Genomic DNA, 16,549 nt, shown 5'->3' with positions numbered 1-16,549 from the left:
AATCCTCACAACCTCAGCAGAGAAAGATATCAGTAAAGACAGCAATTTGTGGTCTCTCCAACTCTTAAATAAATGCATTGACGAAACAGGCATTGACACGTACTGTTGTGGCTCTGAGCTCCTTCACCAGGTACTCTGTCTCCTCTTGATCCGTTCCTCAATGCCTTTCTTCCCCATCCCAAAGTTCCTCATGGTAGTGAGGGAGAAGCGCCGCATCTGGATCCAACGCTCGCCATTGGTCAGGATGACACCTGAAAGATGGCAGCCAGAAAGAGGAGTGAGCACTGGACCCATGGGTTTGTCACACACGATTTAAAACCCTCTTCATTCGATTTGATTAGATTGAAATCCCAACACAGACAATTCAGAGCATTTGGGCTTTTTGCAGTCCTCCCCCCCCCTAAAAAAAATCCATAAACCTAAGCTGAAAAAGGGTTTGCAGCTTTTACTATAAAGATGCGCATGACTGAACTTGTGGCTGTCTGTTCACTTTGCATGGATCACACATCAGCTGCACATTTTTGGCAAAAGGAGGGCTAACAGATGCAAATGTGAGCAGGAAAGGAAACCAATAAAGTGGCTGACACACGTAAAACCTTGCAGCAGGAATGGTGTCCATGGTTCAGGGAAGCATAATGGGAATGGCTGTAGCTCAATGGGAGAGCACTGCCTTGCATGAAGAAGGCTTCCCAAGACGCGCGCTTTACGGGCTTCAAGAGTTCAGTAGAGAAATGGAACCCAAAGCTCTAAAACATCCTCCAGATGTTGCTGAACTGCAACTCTCATGATCCTTGGACTTTGGCCTTGTGGCTGGGGTTGGTAGGAGTTGGAGGTCTACAACATCTTATAGAATCAGAGAATCATAGAGTTGGAAGAGACCACTAGGGCCATCCAGTCCAACCCCCTGCCATGCAGGAAATCCAAATCAAAGCATCCTGACAGATGGCCATCCAGCCTCGTTTAAAGACCTCCAAGGAAGGAGACTCTATCACCCTCCGAAAAGGAGTGCATTCCACTGTCGAACAGCCCTTACTCTCAGGAAGTTCCTCCTAATATTCAAGTGGAATCTCTTTTCCTGCAGCTTGCATCCATGTTCCGGGTCCTGTTTTCTGGAGCAGCAGAAAACAAGCTTGCTCCCTCTTCAATATGAACTCCCTTCAAATATTTAAACAGGGCGATCATATCACCTCTTAACCTTCTTTTCTCCAGCTAAACTACCAGCTCCCTAAGTCGTTCCTCATAGGGCATGGTTTCCAGACCCTCACCATATTTGTCGCCTCCTTTGGACACGCTCCAGTTTCTCATGTCCTTTCTGAATTGTGGTGCCCAGAACTGGACACAATATTCTAGGTGGGGCCTGACCAGAGCAGAAACAGTGGTACATATTCTCTGATCTAGACACTATATTCTATTGATGCAGCCTAAAATAGCATTGGCCTTTTAGTGCGCATCACACTGTTGACTCATGTTCAACTGTGGTCTACTGGACTCCTAGATCCCTTTCACACGTAGTTTCATTCACCAGGTGTCACCCATCCTATATCTGTGCATTTTATTTTTCCGCCTAAGTGCAATACCTTACATTTCTCCGTGTTGAATTTCATTTTCTTAGCTTTTGGCCCAGCTTTCTAGTCTATTCAGGTCATTTTGAATCTTGATCCTGTCCTCTGGATATTAACTATTCCTCCCATTTGGTGTCATCTGCAAATTTGATAAGTATGCCCAATTCTGTCATCCAGGCCATTGATAAAGATGTTGAATAGCCTTGGCCCAGGACAGAGCCCTGTGGGACCCCACTGGTCACTTCTCTCCAGGATGAAAAGGAGCCATTGTTGAGCACCCTTAGCTTCGGCCGTCAACCAATTACAGATCCATTTAACAGTTCCTTTGTCCAGCCCACATTTTACCAGCTTGTTTGCAAGTATGTCATGGGAACTTGTCAAAGGCCTTACTGAAATCAGATCTACTAATCCACAGCATTCCCTTCATCTACAAGCTGGCATTTATCAAAGAAAGATATTAGGTTTGGACTGGCATGACTCTTTCTCTGAAACCCATGTTGACTTTTTGTGATTATGGCATTGCCTTCTAGATGTTCACAGACTCTCTGTTTAATGATCTGCTCCATAATCTTTCCTTTTATCGATGTCAGCTAACTGGACGATAAGTTGGGATCCTCTTCTTCCCTTTTTTGAAGATGGGGACAACGTTTGCCCTCCTCCAGTCTGCTGGATCTCTCCTGTTTCCAGGATTTTTCAAACGATGCCAATGGCTCCGATATACATTTGCCAGTTCTTTTAATACCCTTGGATGGAGTTCATCTGGTCCCGGAGACTTAAATTCATTTAGATTAGCAAGGTATTCCTCACTATCTCTTTACTTATTTATGCTGAAATTCCTCAGTACTCTCTTTTGAGAAAGTCCCATCCGTCCTGAACTCCTTATCTTTTAGTATTTCTGACCATGGAATTGCCCTCAATACTTCTCTAAGTTTACTGAAATCCGCTCCCTAAAGTCTAGGATGGCATGTCGGACTCGCCTGGCTTCTCCTTTCCACTGTATTACAAACCCACGAGAACATGGTCACTTCCACCTAAGGATCCCACCATTGCACCCCATTAACCAAGTCATCCTTGTTGGTTAGGATCAGATCTAAAATAGCTGACCCCCTTGTTGCCTCTTCCACCTTTTGGACCATGAAATTGTCTTCCAGGCAAGTGAGGAATTTGCTAGGCCTTGAGGATTTGGCTGATTTTTGACTTCCAGCAAATATCAGGATAGTTGAAGTCACCCATCACTACTACATCTCTCTTTTCTGACTGGTGTGGTCATCTGTTCTAGAAAGATATCATCCAATTCCTCCGTCTGACTGGGGGTCTGTAGTAGACTCCACACGTAACATCCTTGTTGTTTCTCTCCCCTTTGATTCTTATCCAGATGCTCTCCTCCTGGCTTCCATGATTGATGTCCAGGATCTCTTCCTGGTGTAAATATCTCTGACATAGAGTGCTATTCCTCCTCCTTTCCTGTTTGGCCTATTTCTCTTAATAGGTTATACCCCTCTATTTCCACATTCCAGTCATGAGACTCATCCCACCAGGTTTCAGTGATGCTATTATATCATATTTGCTTTGTTGTACTAGGAGTTCGAGTTCATCTTGCTTATTTCCCAGGCTCTTTGCATTAGTGTAGAGACATCGCAGACCTGGTCCTTTTACTTGCTGCCTGTGCAAGTTTTTTGCCTCCCACTGTTGGGTCCTTGCACTGTTTGCCTTGTCTCCTCTATGTCTGACTATTTTCTCCATCCCTTCGCTTCTTAATATTGTCTCCCTTCCCCTTGGAACTCAGTTTAAAGCCTCCTGATCAAGTTCTGAGACTGTTGGCAAAAATATTCTTCCAACTGGCGTGAGATGCAACCCGTCTGTTGCAAGAAGTCCCTCCTCGTGGAACCGCAGCCCATGACGAAGAATCCAAATCCTTCTCGGCGGCACCATCTGCGAAGCCAGTTGTTCACATCCGCTATTTTCCTCTCCCTTCCTGGACGTGCCCTTCAACGGGCAAAGAGACGAGATGACAACCTGTACACCATCCTTTCAGCTTCCTACCAAGCGCCTCGTAATCCCTTTTGATGTTCTGCAGGCTGTGTCTTTGCAGTATCATTAGTTTCCCACGTGGATCAAAAGGAAGGGGTATTGGTCAGTAGGCTGGACCAGTCTTGTCAGCCTCTCTGTCACATCACGGATCTTTGCACCTGGAAGACAACACACCTCTCGAGACATCTTGTCAGGCCTACAAATCACGCTTCTGTACCCTCAGCAGGGAGTCCCCCACTACGACACACGCTTCCCAGGCTTAGCAGCGACTGTCCCTCGGGTGGGACTCTCAGGCTCCCCTGCTCTGTCCCTGAAGTCTGTCCATGCTGCTCTCCTTCATCCTCCTTGATAAGGGAAAGAGCTTCGAATCGATTCTCTAGCTGCAAGCTCCCATAGCAATCCCTTCTTGGCTTCTTCTCTGTGTGACATTCCTCCAGCTGTCTGCCTCCTGTGTATGGCAATGACTCCTCGGCTTCCAGCATCTTCCTCTGCAGGTACTCATCCAAGATCGTTAGTTCTATTGTGTCCAGGAAATCCTCTTGTTCCCTATATGCTGAAGTGTAGCTACTCTGGACTCCAGCTGCTGCACTTTCTCCCTCCAGAGTGCTACCAACTTGCACTTGGGGCATGTGAATTTCTCGACTTCTGTGGGCAGAAGAGAAACATCCCACAGAGGTTGCAGGGTGACTACAGCAGATCCCCGTTGTCCATACGCAAGTCTTTAGTAATGACTATAACAGTCAATCTACTGGGAATACTTCTTTAAAGGAATGTACTGGCTGCTATCGATACTTAAAGGCAAGGTTCTTTCAATATCTGATTCTAACTGATGCCACTTGAGTAGAGTTGTTGAGTTAAGAAAACTAAAACTCGAATGCCGTTAGGCCCGCGGCTTGGAAGATTGGTGATAAAAGCTAGTCTGCTAGCTCCAGCTTCCTTGTGACTCACAGATGTGACTCCAGAAGTTCCGCCCCTTCAGCAATGAGCACACGGTCTAAGCACACGGTCTCAAAATGGCTGCCACGCAGCTCCTCTCCTTCTCCTCTCTCTGGCCGGACTGCTCTGGAAGGCCTGGAAGTTGGTATATAAAGCTAGTCTGCTAGCTCCACCCCCTTGTGACTCACAGATGTGACTACAGAAGCTCCGCCCTTTCAGCAACGAGCACACGGTCTCAAGCACACGGTCTCAAAATGGCTGCCAAGCAGTCTCCTCCCTTCTCCCTCTCTGGCCGGACTGCTCTGGAAGGCTCTGGAAGTTGGTAATAAAGCTAGTCTGCTAGCTCCGCCCCCTGTGACTCACAGATGTGACTCCCAGAAGCTCGCCCCTTCAGCAACGAGCACACGGTCCTCAAGCACACGGTTCTCAAAATGGCTGCCAAGCAGCTCCTCTCCTTCTCCTCTCTCTGGCCGGACTGCTCTGGAAGGCTCTGGAAGTGTGGTATAGAAAGCTAGTCTGCTAGCTTCCGCCCCTTTGTGACTCACAGATGTGACTCACAGAAGCTCCGCCCTTCAGCAACGAGCACCACGGTCTCAAGCACACGGTCTCAAAATGGCTGCCAAGCAGCTCCTCTCCTTCTCCCTCCTGGCCGGACTGCCCTGAAGGCTCTGGAAGTTGGTATAGAAGCTAGTCTGTAGGTCCGCCCCTTTGTGACTCACAGATGTGACTCACAGAAGCTCCGCCCCTTCAGCACGAGCACACGGTCTCAAGCACACGGTCTCAAAATGGCTGCCAGCAGCTCCTCTCCTTCCCTTCTCTGGCCGGACTGCTCTGAAGGCTCTGGAAGTTGGTATATAAAGCTAGTCTGCTAGCTCCGCCCCCTTGTGACTCAACAGATGTTGAGGGCTACAGATGGCTACACAGAGGGGAGGGGGGATACTGACCGGCACTTTGTGCTGGCCTGTGGGGGGAGTCACGGCGTAGTGTCGGCACGCTGGATGCCATGACTCCGCCTCATTGTACCATGATGCTGCATGCCTTCTACATGGCGCACGGCATCATGGCACAACTCCCGCACAGCGCCAAATGGTGCAGTGCAAAAGGAGCATCATCATGCCACCCTGTGTGGCTTTTTGAGGCATCTTTTTGCTCCTGCGTAGGCTGTGGAGTGTGGTGCCGTGGCCCACAATCCCGGGGCAGTGGTGCAGTGTTTGAGTGTTGGACTATGACTCTGGAGAGGTCATCTGGTGCTAGGGATGGGGGGAAGGGTAGTGGGCTTTGAGGCCACAAATGGCCCACAGTTGCCCTATGTCCTCCCCTGCTCTTGGCCCTCCATTTGTAGTCATTGCTGCTTCATTGACAGTGATATTTGGATGCAAACCAGAAGTCTAAAGAGCTGGTGGTTCATTTTAAAACAAGTTGTGTACCCGCTCCAAACACCTTGTTTGAAAGAGAAAGAGTCCTTTTATGCCATCACATTTCATCCATAAGTACAAGGATGGACCGTGGCAACATGCGCCATGGATTTGGGGACAGGACAGATTTCTCCCAGACACTGTTGGCTGCATTGGGTGGTGGCCCTTCCTTCTGCAACTAATGGCCTCTTCCTTTTTAAAAAGAAATACCAATCCTTTGCTGCTTTTCTCTGCCGATGGGAAGCTGCCTCGGTTGAGGAAATCATCTCCGTGTCCCACAGGACCTTCTTCACAGTTTCATAGCCAAAGATGACCACACCGGCTCAGGGCCATAATGCACCGTGAGACCGGCCCGTATATTTCGCTCAGCTTGAAAAATAGAAGAGAGAGGAGAGGGTGAGGAGAAGTAGAGGACACTTTGAATGGGGTCTTTTGGAAGAGGAGAAAGGAGGCAAAACTGTGGCCAAAGGACAGGCGCCAATGGAGAAAGGTGAGTTTTTTGGCAGGAGAGCTATCGGTGGGAATGCTTCGGCATGGCCAAGGTGGCTTGCCACACTGAACGATGTTAGTTCATATTTGATGAGGCACTAAGTACTGTCTCCACACTGCAGAAATAAAGCAGTTTGAGGACTGCCAATGAGGAGAACAGCTCTGCTACATGAATTCCTCTGTATCGCTTAACTGAGAACACGATACAACATCTGGACAAATGTGGCATATGAATCCAAAGCGTCACTTGATTGTTAAACACCTTGGCCATGAAGAGCAGTGCTTCAAAGGCGCACAAATCTATTTGCTTTTTCTGTGGCCCAACAAAGGTATAATGTTTTGTGGATTTTGGAATGCTATTTAGACTTTTCTGAATGGCCAACATGCTTGCTGGATATGTTTTCTGAGTGAATATGAGCAAGACAAGGACATGGCTTGATATGATTTTTTAACACTTTTGCCAAGTGAAGAGCCATGGAGCTTTGAAAGCTTGCATTTTGTTGGCCCAAGAACGGTATTGATGTTTGGTGGATTGGGGGTCTTGGACCTTGCCGTATGGCCAACGGGTAGCTATGCTTTCTTCCTCTCAGTCGTTTTTCCTCTCCCGGCATTGCATCCATCTCTTAACCCTTCCTATGCTCCACCGACCATCAATTTCTTCCCTTTGACCCTTGCCCTAAGAACTGGATACCAAAGTCCTTTGCTTTTTGCCAGAACTGTCTGACCGCCTGCAATCTGGCTGCTGTCTGGCACTTTGTGGGCAACCGCTGGTCCAAAGGTCGTTCACGCTCCTGCTCAGGTATGTCAACTAATCCTGCCTAGAGACTTACCCTAGGGCATACATTATGGCCCCCCCCACCCTTAAATATGCCAAGTAATCTGAATCACACATGCCATGATGACGCACCTCTGCGCCGTGCCAAACAGTGCAGGCAGATGAGCATCACATGGACACTGACTCGGGTCTTTTTTGCGCCCTGTGGTTGCTGTGGCCCCAATCCGGGTGAAAGGGAGGGCGTCCCTCACCCATGTGCACAGCCACCAAGTCTCCTATAAATACAACTCCCCTGAAGAAACTTGCAGGAAAAACCCCAGAGACTTCAACCTTCGTGTCGATGCAATCAGAAACAACTTGGAGCTACACAGCAGAACGGTAACAGTGGACCCTTGTTATACGCTGGGGTTTGGTTCCCATATTCCCCCGGATAACAAAGCCGTGTATGCTCAAGTCCCATTAAATAATGACCAATAGGCAAATGGTGTCCCTAATAAAAAATGAACACAAGGGTAATGTAAATACTTTTTGAACATTTTCAAACCGGTATGATTGAATCCTGTAAAAAATCCGTGTAGAAGAAGGTGCCACTGTATGGTCAAACTCTTGCATGCTGCATTTATCTGCCACGCAATGGAAAGCATAGAGTTATGGGACAAATCTGAGCATATCCCACATACCAAGGAGTCCAAAGGTGACTTGGGAATCGAGCCCAGAAAAGTTCTCTTTAGACCTGGATTCTATAAACCCCCCCCACACTCCCTTTGAATACATTGCCATGCGCCAGGGCAGACTGATGTGGCACTAGTAAGAAAAGGAACTTCCCCAAGTTCCATAATTCCACTAAAAGGAATATTTTGCATGTCCTTCCATCGTACATGTCACTTTGAAAGGGTTGTGTTCAGAAAGGTGAAACAAGGTTGATGTAGGGTTTGAGATACAGATTGCAGAAGTCCCCCTTACTTTTCAGTTGCACTGAACATTTGCCTTTCAGCGGCAAGAGTTCCCAATGAAGGGGAGAGGCATTGGACCATGGAGGAAGTTTCTTTCTTGGCCTCACTTTCCCCAGCCAAAAGGAGGACCAAGCAGACCACCAAGAAGACGGTGCTGGTCCCCAAAAGATCCATGGGGCAGCCTAGATCTCTCTTTCGTCAGCCACAAAAATGCTGAATGCTCTTGGAGCCTATCACTGAAGTTTATAGGTCAAGTCAACAGAAAGCCGGGAGGCGAGTCCTGAGAGCAAGTTGACTGTTTATAACCTGGAGGGAGCCCATATATAGTTATTTTTTATTTTTTGTATTTGGAAATCCTGTCTTCTTCTGGGACGGACCTCAAGTGGCGCATGTTTAGTTAAGGACAAGCGCATTCAAAAACCTCCTCGATACAAAAGTTAGAAAGCATTAAACAAGAGTCCCACTGAAACCCCATAATGGCTTGTCTATCCTGCATGGCATGGAATGCCGACTGGAAGGCACTCTGGTTTCCTCCAATGCAACTAAACACATGAAACATGGTATATCCATTAAATATAGCTATATTTTGCCACAATGAGCGAAATTCCAAAGGGCTGCCTATAGGGTTGACAAATGGTCCACTAAAACCCGGGACAAATGTAGGACAAAATCTAGACCAAAACTGTAGGACAACTGCAGGACAAAACTCAGCCTAAAATGTAGGACATTTAAGGTCCTCCATTTTCTTAATTGTCCTACATTTTGGGTTTTGTCCTGCAGTGTCCTACAGTTTGGTCTGGATTTGTCCTACACGTTGTCCCGGGTTTTAGTGGACAATTATTGCATCCTAGCTGCCTAAGTAAAACAATGGATGTCTACTGCTCCTGTTGGAACGCAATTCGTCCCCATTCTTCTTTAATTCCTCTGGAAAATAGCAACAGGTAATTCGAGCGAATTCCTTCCTGAAGTGAGAATGTTTTTGGAGACGACTCACACTTTGGAACTTATTCTATGCAAAATTTACGCAAAGATTACAGCATTTTCTGCACAGGAAGCCATCCTTTGTTGAGGAAAAAAGCATATAATTTTGCACAGAAAATGTAGTTCATCCGCAAAGAAGGCCATTTCTGAAAAAACAAAGCAAAATACACATGGGAATTTGGTGCAGAACAAATCCTGAACGGTGAAGTTTGAGGGATCTCCTCATCAGGGTTCCCTGAGACTGAGAAAGTATGTATTTCAACCATGCTTCAAATACTTTGTGGATATTCTTTCCTTCCCCGATGTCCTCTGAAAGGTTTGTCTTCAGAGAGTGAACCAGTTTGGTGGATGAGCGTGACGCAAATATTTGGGGCGGAATCCCTCAAGTACAGGTCCCCCGTGCAACTCTATGGTCAACTTCAACCAAAATCGCACTCTACTTTATCATACAGGAAAAATGGGAAGGTTCCCAATGTCACCCTTTTTTGACATGACTAAGCAACTGTGATGGTCCCAGGGGTCCAGCAGCCCCCCAGCCCTCTACTCTAGATTCTGAACTAATACTGGCGTTGAGATCAGCCCTTATCCGAGAGATTTTATCTGCGAAGAAGTTATTAACTCGTCACAGCAGGCTTTAGATGGTTCCAAACAGGGTTTCGGGGGGGGGGAGGCAGTTGAGTAAGTTCCCTTACTACCCGAACAGCTCTGCTGGACACGACTCCGGGACGCAATACGTGCAGCATAGAACGAATTCTTTGCTGCACTTATTGACACTCCGTAGGCCTTCAAAAGAGAGTCTAGGAGTGCCTTGTCGGCTAAGTCCTGATGTCTTCGCCATCGTGCTCTAGTCGTTGCAAAACTGCTTCCTTTCCCAGTCTTCCGTATACCAGGGCTGTTTTTTGGAAGCAGGCGAGAGGACGCTTGGGAGCGTACTGTGTATAGCCCTGGAGAGATCAGTATCCCAGATGTTAGCCAGGGCATCAACAGAGTCGCTGTCAGTTCCAACCATATACCCCTCTAGGGCTTCTTGGAACCTTTTGGTGTCCATCAGCCTTCGAGGGGGACCATCCTAATAGGTCCACCACCCCGGGAGGGATCTGGTAGAAGCCTGATACAGCCTCGACCAAGAAATGATCCGTCCATGACAGGACAGAGATGTTGGTGACCTCTGCCCACGGAGACTCCATGTCCGTACAAAAGACGACATCGAGTGTATTACCAGCAGAATGCGGAGCCCTGAGACCAATTGGGACAGGCCCATGGCAGTCATGGTAGCCATGAACTCCCGAGCCGCACCAGTTGGACCATGGCCAGCCTCGAAGGGGATGTGAGGTCCCCAGGACAAGAAGCCTAGGGGACTCCAACACCAGCTCCGAGCTAGCTGCGTCAGCTCGGACAGGGAGTCTGTTAGCGCATGGGGTGGCCAGTAGACCAACAAATCCCTAAACTGTCCCGGCCTTCAGGGTCAGGTAAATACACTCGATAAAGTCCAGTTGTCGGACATGGTTCCTGGTCAAGGCAGGGTGTTCTTATGGATCAAGGCAACACCCCCCCCCCCTCACCCACTAACCTGGTCTGGTCCTTAACTGAGTACCCAGCAGGAAGGGCCTGTGCCCACACAGCTTCACTCTCAGGCCCAAGCCAGGTCTCAGTAATGCAAGCCAGGTCACAACTCTTATCATCTATAAGATCATATATAATGTGGTCTTGTTTCCTAACAGATGGCATTGCACAGGAGCAGAGACAGGGTTTGTGGTACAGTTGGACTGACCCTCAGATCTCTTTGGTTAGGAGAGTGGATGGAAGGGGAGATAGATATTATGCATTGATCTGCCTTCCCTTCCATATGATTCCACTCTCCTACCCTATATCTCCCCCTGCCCCACACTACTCCAATAGGAGCCCCGCTTAACCCAGCATCACCTCCCGTCACACATCAAGCTGAAGGCCCCCCATGTCCATATAATCCCTTCCCAACAAAGCTAAAATACCACAGCAGAAGATGACTACCGCACAAGTCATTCCTCTGCTGCAGACACAGCTAATAAGATCCCACCTCTTGCCCCTCCGGCGATGATGCGCAGTTGCGCTGTTGCAGCAATGGACTCCATTGGCAGCAACCTTGGGTTAATGCGCAGCTGTGCAGGGATGGAAAAGCCAAGGAGCCGCTCCGGCAACACCAGCAACAACAAACAATCCCTTGGGGCCGGGAGGGGTGGGGGGGGACGAAGGAGGTTCACCAGCGACTGGCTTTATGGGCGTGTCTCTGCCACCGACACGCCCCTCCCCGCTTGGCCCAGGTGTTCCTCAGTCTCCCTCAGCCTGGATGCAGCGCTGGGTGGACTCCGTTGGCAGCAGCCTTGGGGTTAAGGAGCAGCTGTGCAGGGATGGAAAAGCCCAAGGAGCCGCTCCGGCAACAGCAGCCCAGGCCATGCCCTTTTCCTCAGCTGCTGCTGCCTTGCCTTTGCCTTTGCCTTGCCTCTGCTCTGCCTCTGCTCTGCCTCTGCCTGCCTCTGCCTGCTGTTGAGGGTCCCAATGGTGTGGGGAGCTGGCTTCTGGCTCTGGCTTCAGGGCTGGAGTAGTGTTCCTCTCCTCTCTTAGCCTTACTTCTCTCCTTTACTCTACCTTTTTGGAGCACCAAGAGGGCGAATGAAAAGACCCAGGCTCCTTTTTCAACCTTTATTTTTATCTTTTTTATTTATTTGTATTCCGTCTTTCCCCCAGAAGGAACCCAAGGCAGATCAAGGTAAAAAGCTTTTTAAAAAGATGACAATAAAAACATAGAACCTTTAAAACCATCTAAAAACCATTCATTGGCTAGTTAGGAAGAAGGCTCCCCTGTGCAAATGTAAACACAAAACCATTAGTAAACTTCCGAAGTCTGCAACCGGAAACAGCCAATCTTGCTGATTTGAGAAGGTTTCGGTTCTCAGTGGAAGCACCATCCGACTGGGGCACATTCCTGCACTCTGCTGAAGAAAGCTGATTCCTATCAGTTCGAGCTTTCATGGCACCCTGGGAACCTTAATTCCCAACACAAAGGACCTATCCAAGTGTTGGACCTAGTTAGGAATAGGATTATCCACTGGAAAACCGCTGTGGAGCCCAGAGTGGGTTCATGGTGCCTCTGCCATGGGAGCCCCATCTGCCACTGCCCCTGGACTCAGGAAAGAAGAATCTCTTGGAGTCACTGTGCATGAAACAAAGGGAAAAAATATATTTGAGTGGCAAGTGTATTGTGTGTGACAACTGCAGCCTGCTGAGTGATGGGCACATACTTGCAAAGGCCACAGCTGCAGAAAGCTATGGGGCACAGACTGATGGCCAGAACCACCCCCCCAAATAAGGGGAACCAAGAGACTGGTCTGTTACCCATGCTGCCCTCTATATAATGTATATAAATTTTGGTATAAATGATAGCCCATGATGACCCCAGATGAACTCTAGTTGCCTGTCCGCCATTAAGAGCCAGGCGAGTGGACATATACAAAGGCACAGCCATTGTCATTCTAGATAGTCTAGGGAGTTGCAAATGGGATTATCCTATTGCCCAAGAAGAGCAATGTTTGCCTTCCCCGAGGTGCTTGTCCCCTCCTCAAGTCTATTGTCCAAGCAGATTAAGCCTAAAAGACAATAAGACCTAGTCATCCAGGTGTAAAGAAAGTAATGAAACACCTTTGCCAGCAATGGGCCTTTTGCCCCTATAAGAACTCCTGGATTTGCCTGTTCTCTGGGCCAGTCTGGATTTCAGGGGGAAGCTCTGTCCCCTTGAACCCTGACCTGGCTCCTGGCTCCTGACCAGTAATTCCATGGCTGAGCCTCCTGCCACCCATCACTTTCCATTTGGATTCCTAGAGGGAGTCTACATTCTGGTACGTATCACCCCAGCGATGCCTGAAATCCTATTCAACGCTAACCTCTGCTTTTCCTGAGCCTTGTATGAGTGAGAGTGTGTTAGTGAATTGCGTATGTTTCTCCCCTATATTGATAAAGTGAACTTTACTTAGAAATTTCTGCTTGTGCTCCATTTATTGGATTCCCTGGTATGCTCCATATACACAACGGGAGACGACCTTGCAGGGCTGTTGTAGACGGTCCATCTCACAATATTGAGCTAATAATCAATTCCCCTAATTAGACCCTTGGCTAAAGTCAGTTGGATTGGTTTGGAGCAGTTGGAGGAGTTGGTTGGACGTGGACGGAGAGTCGGTGTCTATTACATTGTACATAAAGGACCTGAAGATAAAGCCTCCAGAACTTTGGATGAACAACTATGTCTGTGAGTTTCCTTGTGAGTGTGGAAAAGGGGTAAGTGCATTGCCAATATCAACAGCTGGGTATTTTGCTGGTGTGGTTTTTCGTTTTCTGCTGCTACAATACTGTTTGGCTGCAATAGAATCAGGGCCTGCTTTCCACCTTCTAGCCAAGAAGAGAAGGCAAGATGGCTGCGATCAGAGAGCAAGAGATGGCCATGTCCAAGTGGGCACAGAGGAGGAGAGACAAGGAAGTATAGCTGTGTTACATAAATCTTGTAATTGAAAGGGCAGGATATACACCAAGGAGAGCTAAAATGCGATTCTAGGCTGCATCAATAGAAGTTTAGTGTCTAGATCAAGGGAACTAATAGTGCCACTCTATTCTGCTTTGGTCAGGCCTCACTTGGAATAATCCTGTGTCCAGTTCTGGGCACCTAAATTTAAAAAAGAATCCTAGAATCCTAGAGTTAGTTGGAAGAGAACCCCAAGAAGGGCCCTGATCCAGTCCAACTCCCTTCTTCTGCCATGCAGGAACTCTCCATCAAAGCATCCCCATTGACAGATGGCCATCCAGACTTTGCTTAAAAACCTCCAAAGAAGGAGACTCCACCACACTCTGAGAAAGGAATGTGTTCCACTGTCAAACAGCCCTTACTCTCAGGAAGTTCCTCCTAATGTTGAGCTGGAATCTCTTTTCTTATAGCTTGCATCCATTGCTCTGGAGCAGCAGGATGTTGAGAAACTGGAGCACCAAAATGATGACAGGCCTGGAAATCATAAAGCCCTATGAGCATAGACTTAGGGAGCTGGGGATGTTTAGCCTTGAGAAGAGAAGGTTAAGAGGTGATACAATAGCCCTGTTTAAATATTTGAAGGAGTGTCACATTGAGGATGGAGCAAGCTTGTTTCCTGCTGCTCCAGAGAATAGGACACAGAGCAATGGATGCAAGCTGTAAGAAAAGAGATTCTGCCAAAATCCCAGGAGGAACTTCCTGATGGTCAGAGATGTTCCAACAGTGGAAGATGCTGCCTCAGCATGTGGCGGAGTCTCCCTTCTCGGAGGTCTTAAAACAGATGCTTTTGAGAGTTCGGGAATGCTTTGTTTGAGAGTCCCTGCATGGCAGAATGGGGTTGGAATACATGGCCCTTTTTAGGGTACGTCCCAACTATGAGAGGACTCCATGAGATCTTGATCAGAGCAAAGAGTGGGTTTCTTAGCGTGGGGAGAAGCAGAAGGGGATTTGGCGTGGGATGTTCATGAAGCCACTGACGCCTGGCGTGAGGTCGATTTTGGTGACTCCCGGGGGGGTACTTGATGTGGAAGCTCTGCAGGATGGTGGTGAGGTATAGGAAGAGCTCCATCCGCGCCAGTCCTTCGCCAAGGCAGTTCCTCTTCCCTGGAGGAGAGGGAAGCAGAAAGACTGTTTTCAGTTCAAAAGATCCTATGCAGGATTTCCCTCCATAGAATAAATCCTACACTGCAAAGATTTCTTGTCATGGAGAATTGTCTGCATAGAGTTCCCAACATTTTAAAAAAAACCTTTTTGGTCTCTTTTCCAAATATTGGCTCCCCCTTTCCATCAAATCCAGCCATTCTTCTTCATACCTGCAGAGAAAGGGACGTCGGCTCCATTCTTCTTGAAATCTCCCTTTTCATCCAAGAAATGTCCCGGGTCAAAACGAAATGGACTTTTAAATTGCTTTTCGTCGTGGAGAACAGAGGTCAGCATTGGGAAAATAGAAGCTCCCTTTTGGAAGAAACACAGAAGGCAACAGCAGTGTGAGAGTCTGCAAGCGGCTGCTAAGAGAGAGATTATTGAAAGCTTACAACTATTATCATTGTTGCTATTATTATTATTATTATTATTATTAATTTCTTACCTGCTTCTTTTCAAGGCTCAAGGCTGGGTACAACATAGATTAAAGTAAATATACATGGCTGGATTTATGTACAGCGCTGTGCAAATCTACAGCACTAGATAGATAGATAGATAGATAGATAGATAGACAGATGAATAATAATACAACAAGCCCTTGATATCCGCCAGGGGTTGGTTCCCGGACACCCCAAAATCCATGGAAACTAAGTCCCATTAAATACAGTGGGGTAATAAAATGGTACACACCCCCCCCCCCCCGAAAGTGAAAATCTTCAAATAAGAAATTACTATTTATTTATTTATTTATTTCCAGAGGCAACACCTCTCTAGGAATCTCTAGGTCCTCCAGCACAACTCTATGATCAACACCTGCCAGAAGTGGACGATAGAATTGTGCTGGAGGACCAACAAATGTCTAGAGAAGTGTTTTCTCTAGGAACTTCTAGGTCCTCCAACACGCATCTATGGTCATCCTCCTGCAGAATTGCTCTGGAGGATCTAGAAATTCCTAGAGAGACCAAACCCACAAATAATCAAATTCACAAAAGTCAAAGCTGTGAATGTGTTGGGCTGACTGTGTGTGTGTGTGTGTGTGTGTGTGTGTGTGTGTGTGTGTGTATTTGAATACTTTCAAGCAGTGAACGGCTGAATCTGTGGATGAAGAATCCGTGGGTGGGCTGACTGTATAACTAAATAAACAAAACCATTTAAATACCTAGGTTAAAAAATATCAGAGCGAGGGGTCAGAGGAGGAACAGTGACTGGCAATAACCAGCACAAACGAAGGAGCGAAACTGCAAGATGTCACACTCCTTTAAACCCTCTGGAAGAATGCCAAGGTCTACAATATGATGCATCAGGAGAACAAAGTTTTGGCTGTTGCAAGGCTTCCCTTGGGCCCCCTGCAAAATCCACCATCACCCAGGTATCTTCAATGGCCCCCAGCTACCTTTGGGATGGTGAAGCCTTCCAGTTCCAAGTCCCTCTTTGCCATGCGGAGGATCCCAAAGGGGAGCAGGTCAAGATACCTCTGGGCTTCATGGATGACAGCTTCTGTGTAGGGCATCCCAGGACGGTCCTTCATGGCAGGGGGACGTTCCCGGCCGATCACCCGGTCGATTTCCTCATGGATCTTTGCTGGAAGCAAAGGCAAAGTCAAGATGTGAAGTGCATTCAACAGATGGAGGAAAAGAAGACCAGTTTTGGTGGGTTCTCCCCTTCCTTCCTTCCTTCCTTCCTTCCTTCCTTCCTTCCTTCCTTCCTTCCTTCCT

The 16,549-nt window shown here is 47.7% G+C and overlaps 1 protein-coding gene across 8 annotated transcripts in view; it reads right to left on the bottom strand.

Annotated features, from left to right (window-relative positions):
• Positions 1-16,549, bottom strand: part of LOC121933137 (cytochrome P450 2C19-like) — a 66,572-nt gene that overhangs the window by 15,735 nt on the left and 34,288 nt on the right. For 3 of the 8 annotated variants that reach the window (XM_042472467.1, XM_042472468.1, XM_042472474.1), the window contains 3 exons: positions 16,228-16,415; positions 15,005-15,146; positions 14,670-14,795 (listed from right to left, as the gene is read on the bottom strand). The exons of 2 other annotated variants lie outside the window; for them this stretch is intronic. In XM_042472467.1, coding sequence (XP_042328401.1) covers positions 14,670-14,795; positions 15,005-15,146; positions 16,228-16,415 — 456 coding nt within the window. Of the gene's footprint in view, positions 1-12,201; positions 12,333-14,669; positions 14,796-15,004; positions 15,147-16,227; positions 16,416-16,549 lie in introns of those variants that run through there. 3 more of the 8 variants (XM_042472470.1, XM_042472472.1, XM_042472473.1) reach the window with 3 other exon arrangements.

This window comes from Sceloporus undulatus, chromosome 6 (assembly GCF_019175285.1).
Source record: "Sceloporus undulatus isolate JIND9_A2432 ecotype Alabama chromosome 6, SceUnd_v1.1, whole genome shotgun sequence".
NCBI classification, from domain to species: domain Eukaryota; kingdom Metazoa; phylum Chordata; class Lepidosauria; order Squamata; family Phrynosomatidae; genus Sceloporus; species Sceloporus undulatus.
Note: the sequence above shows the minus strand (reverse complement) of the source record. Positions and strands in the feature narration are given on the sequence as shown.